The sequence below is a fragment of the Myotis davidii genome, unplaced genomic scaffold (genome assembly GCF_000327345.1).
Source record: "Myotis davidii unplaced genomic scaffold, ASM32734v1 scaffold212, whole genome shotgun sequence".
NCBI classification, from domain to species: domain Eukaryota; kingdom Metazoa; phylum Chordata; class Mammalia; order Chiroptera; family Vespertilionidae; genus Myotis; species Myotis davidii.
The window spans coordinates 105299-109656 of NW_006283435.1; the positions used below are offsets into that span (position 1 = coordinate 105299).

The 4358-nt window shown below is 53.5% G+C and overlaps 2 protein-coding genes across 2 annotated transcripts in view; both read left to right on the forward strand.

Moving 5' to 3' along the window:
• LOC102765433 (kallikrein-14) overlaps positions 1–1202 on the forward strand; it is a 3484-nt gene extending 2282 nt beyond the window's left edge. The window contains exons 2-3 of the mRNA XM_015563623.1: positions 168–304; positions 949–1202. Of these exons, the coding sequence (XP_015419109.1) occupies positions 168–304; positions 949–1101 (290 nt within the window). The 3' untranslated portion in view covers positions 1102–1202. The remainder of the gene's footprint in view (positions 1–167; positions 305–948) is intronic.
• KLK13 (kallikrein related peptidase 13) overlaps positions 1–4358 on the forward strand; it is a 30394-nt gene that overhangs the window by 3191 nt on the left and 22845 nt on the right. The window lies entirely within an intron of this gene.

A 4358-nucleotide genomic window follows, 5' to 3' on the forward strand; every position in this document is an offset into this window, starting at 1 on the left:
ACGTGTCCGGGGGGCACCACGTCCAGCCCCATCGGTGAGGACTCCTGCGCCCTGGAAAGGAGCGAGCTGGGGGCTGGGGGCCGGATTCCGGGTCCGAGAGGGGAGGAAGAGGAAGGGTGCCTGGTGGAGGGTAGACCCCAAGTCCTGACCACGCAGTGCCTCCCCAGCCAGGTACCCCAACGCTCTGCAGTGCGTGAACATCCGCGTCACCTCTCGTCAGCAATGCCAGCAGGCCTACCCCGGCGCCATCACCGCCGGCATGGTCTGTGCGGGAATCCCGGAAGGCGGGAAGGACTCCTGTCAGGTGAGGCCCAGGGTGAGAGCCGGAGGGAGTTGGGGGGACGGGGGGTTGGGGGGGGAGGTGGCTCAGGGCCGGGATTTCAATGCAAAAGGACCTCAGGGGCAGCCAAGGCCTTGAGCGATTGGAATAGCCGGGCGGCCTCCCAGCTGTGAGCTGTGGGAACGGACCTAATCCCTCTGCGCCTCAGTTTCCTCCTCTGTCCAGCGGAGGCAGCACCCCTTAGAGCCGTGGGCGGATCAGACGAGATGGTCCGTGGAAAGAGCGCGAGCGGTGCCTGCACGCGGCTCTGATCGCTGCTGTCCTTGTCCTGATTGTGCACCTGGGAATCTGTGCTCGGGCCTCCGGGCATCTTACTCCAGCCCCGGGAGATGGCTCCAGAGTCAGGGGAGGTGTGATGAGCCACACACAGTTTTCTAGAGACACAGCTAAGACGAAGGGGGGCTCCGTGAGGCCCCGAGACAGCAGGGACCAAAGGGGGAAGGAAGGGACCCAACCCTGGGGCTGATGTCTGCAGTCTTTCCACCACCCCCCCCACTCCCCACCTTCCCAGGTATCAGCCATGTGCCTCCCCATCTCGGCCTTTTCTCTATGCACATGGCTCTGTCCATTCGCTCACGGGTGTCTCCATTGGGGTCTCTCGCCCTCAGGGAGACTCCGGAGGACCCCTGGTGTGCAACGGGAAACTCCAGGGCCTGGTGTCCTGGGGGATGGAGCGCTGTGCCCTGCCTGGCTACCCCGGAGTCTACACCAACCTCTGCCAGTACTACGACTGGATCCAGCAAACCATTCTGAGCGCGTGATCACCAGTGTGAGGGAATATTGATGCCCACCTGCTGCCCACACCTGCTCTCTCCACTCAAGACCAGTGGCTCCTCTCGCAGCCCCAGGAGCCCAGGCCCCCAGCCCCTCCTCCCTCAGACCCAGGAGTCCAGGGCCCCAGCCCCTCCTCCCTCAGACCCAGGTGTCCAGGCCCCCAGCCCCTCCTCCCTCAGACCCAGGAGTCCAGCCCCCCAGCCCCTCCTCCCTCAGACCCAGGCATTATTCTATTTATTGGGAGTTCAGGCCCCCAGCATCCTGGTCCTAACCCCTGGCTCAGAACTTCCCTCTCCCAGAGGGTCCCTCAGATGTTCTCTCCCCACCCCCACAGCATCATCACCCTCAGACACAGAGGCGGGAGCATGAAGGCACCAAACTTGGCAACCTATTCCGAAGAAGACAGTTTTCAAAATGCTTAGCGTCTCTGTAAACCAGACGAATAATAATAAAAATGGAATAATCCTAGATTCCATTCATCTGTTCATGTAATTCATCCAACATCCGTGCACACAGCAGCTCCCCTGGGCACAGCGAGGCCGTGTCTGACCGGCTGAATGGGTCACCTGTGGTCCCTGGGTGTTCCCTGGGGGTCTACCACATCCCTCTCCACCGGGATGGTGTGAAGAAGGCGCCCCCCCACCCCTGGCGCTGCAGTGTCACCCTGAGCAGGACCGCCCCTCCCTGGCCTCTGGGCTGGGCCCTGTGAGCGGGCACTGCTGAGGTCCAGGGCAGGGAGGGCAAAGACGTACCTGTGTTTCCTGGAAAACCCCATGCAGATGAGCAGTCTTTGTCCTAATCAGATCTCAGGTGAAGAGAGTCGAGTTAATCACCCTTTGAAGTTCAGGTCCTGGCAGGGCCCGGCTCCCAGCAGCTGTAGTTCCACCTGTCATCCCTGGCCTAGGTCTCCTCCCTCCCCAGCGGCACCGACGCAGATGGCCTTAGATGCCAGGGCACTGTTGCTTCTAACTTGCAGGAAACCATCGTGTTATGAATTTCATCTTCTTTCTTACTTTCATTCATCGACAGCTATTTTGGGGGGGCACCTACTATGCGCCAGACACTGGTCTACTTCTCTGGCTCCTACGGTGTGCCAGGCAGTGGTCTACTAATAGACACCTACTGTGTGTCGGACATTGGCTTATTATTGGGCATCTACTATGTGCCAGGCATTATTCTATGTAGTGTGCCCCTACTGTGTACCAGGCACTGGTCTACTGATTAGGCACCGACTGTGTACCAGGCATTGATCTACTGATTAGGTACCAATTGTGTACCAGGCATTGATCTACTGATTAGGCACCTACTGTATTAGACACCTACTGTGTATTAGACATTGGCTTATTATTGGGCATCTACTATGTGCCAGGCATTATTTCTATGTAGTGTGCCCCTACTGTGTACCAGGCACTGGTCTACTGATTAGGCACCGACTGTGTACCAGGCATTGATCTACTGATTAGGTACCAATTGTGTACCAGGCATTGATCTACTGATTAGGCACCTACTGTGTACCAGACACTGGTCTACTGATTAGGTACCAACTGTGTACCAGGCATTGGTCTACTGACTAGGCACCTATGTGTGCCAGGTATTGATCTACTGATTAGGCACCTACTGTGTACCAGGCATTGATCTACTGACTAGGCACCTATGTGTGCCAGGCATTGATCTACTGATTAGGCACCTCCTGTGTGCTAGAAGGTGGAGCTGTGAATAAATCAGACAAACCTAAATGCTTCTTCTCACAGAACTTACCTCCTAGCAGGAGATGACAGACAAGAAACAAGAAACTTAATTTAAAAGTAAGGTAGAGAGTCCGGGTAAGCAAGAAGGTCAATAAATGTGGGCTGGGCAGCAGGCCCAGTGTGTGCCAGAGCCAGCTCATAGCCAGCCCAGAAGAGCCCATTGGCACATTTTCAGGAATTTTGAGAGCGGGTTGCTAAACACAGCCATTGTTAAAAATTAAATTGCATAAACTTACAATTAAACGAAGGTATATTTAAAACTAAATCCAGTCCGGCCGGAGTGGCTCGGTTGGTTGAGCGTTGTCCCAGGCACCGAAAAGTTGCCAATTTGACTCCCAATCAGGACACATCCCTGGCTTGTGGGTTCGCTCCCCAGGGACATGTACAAAAGGTAACTAATAGATGTTTCTCTCTCTCCTCCTTTCCTCTCTCTAAGCATGTTCTCGGGTGAGGATTAAAAAAATGAAATAAATAAAACTGAAAGGGTATCTTTAAAAAAAAAACACTCAAAACGAATCCATTGCTAATTATGTTTACCAATATTCATTCTTTGATGTTATTTATGTCTATTACATTACACCTGGTGATAGTGGGCTTCTGAGTATCTTTTTGTAAAATATATATATATTTTTATTGATTTTAGAGAGAAAAGGAAAGGGAGAGCGAGATAGAAACATCAATGATGAGAGAAAATCATTGATCGGCTGCCTCCTGCACGCCCCCTACTGGGGATCCAGCCCTCAACCCGGGCATGTGCCCTGATCGGGAATCAAACCGTGACCTCCTGGTTCATAGGTCGATGCTCAACCACTGAGCCACGCTGGCCGGGCTGAGCACATTTTTTTCTGATTCAGTGTCAAGCGACTTTGCAATGGTAGGTTGATACCAACTGAAGGGGCAGTATTTACACTAGAGAAATTGGCAAATGGGGCAGATCAAGAGAGCTGTTAACCGCTCACCCACACACTACTGGACAGATCAGCGTGGGAGCAACCTGCTGATCTTGGTGTCTGTCGTCTCATAGTTCTGTGCTGCGGGGGTGGGTGGGGGAGAGGCTGCACAATTCAGGGTGAAACACAGTATGGCTTCATCAGTGCCCACGTGCTGTGCTGAGGGAACAGCACAGAATCAGAGAGTCCTGAGCTGGCAGCTCTGGGACCTGTGTGACCACAGCAGCTCAGAAGATTTCTGGGAAATGTCCTGGCCAAGTTGCTCAGAGCATCATCCAGAGACACTGAGGTTGGTTGTGGGTTCGATCCCCAGACAGGTCACACACAAGAATCAATCAATGAGTGCATAAGTGGGTGGAGCAATCTCTCTCTCTCTCTCTCTCTCTCTCTCTCTCTCTCTCTCTCTCTCTCAAAATTAAAAAAAAAAAATAAAAAATAAAATAAAATGCTTGCCCTAACTGGTTTGGCTCAGTGGATGGATGAATGGAGTGTCAGCCTACGGACTCAAGGGCCCCAGGTTCGATTCCAGTCAAGGGCATTTACCTG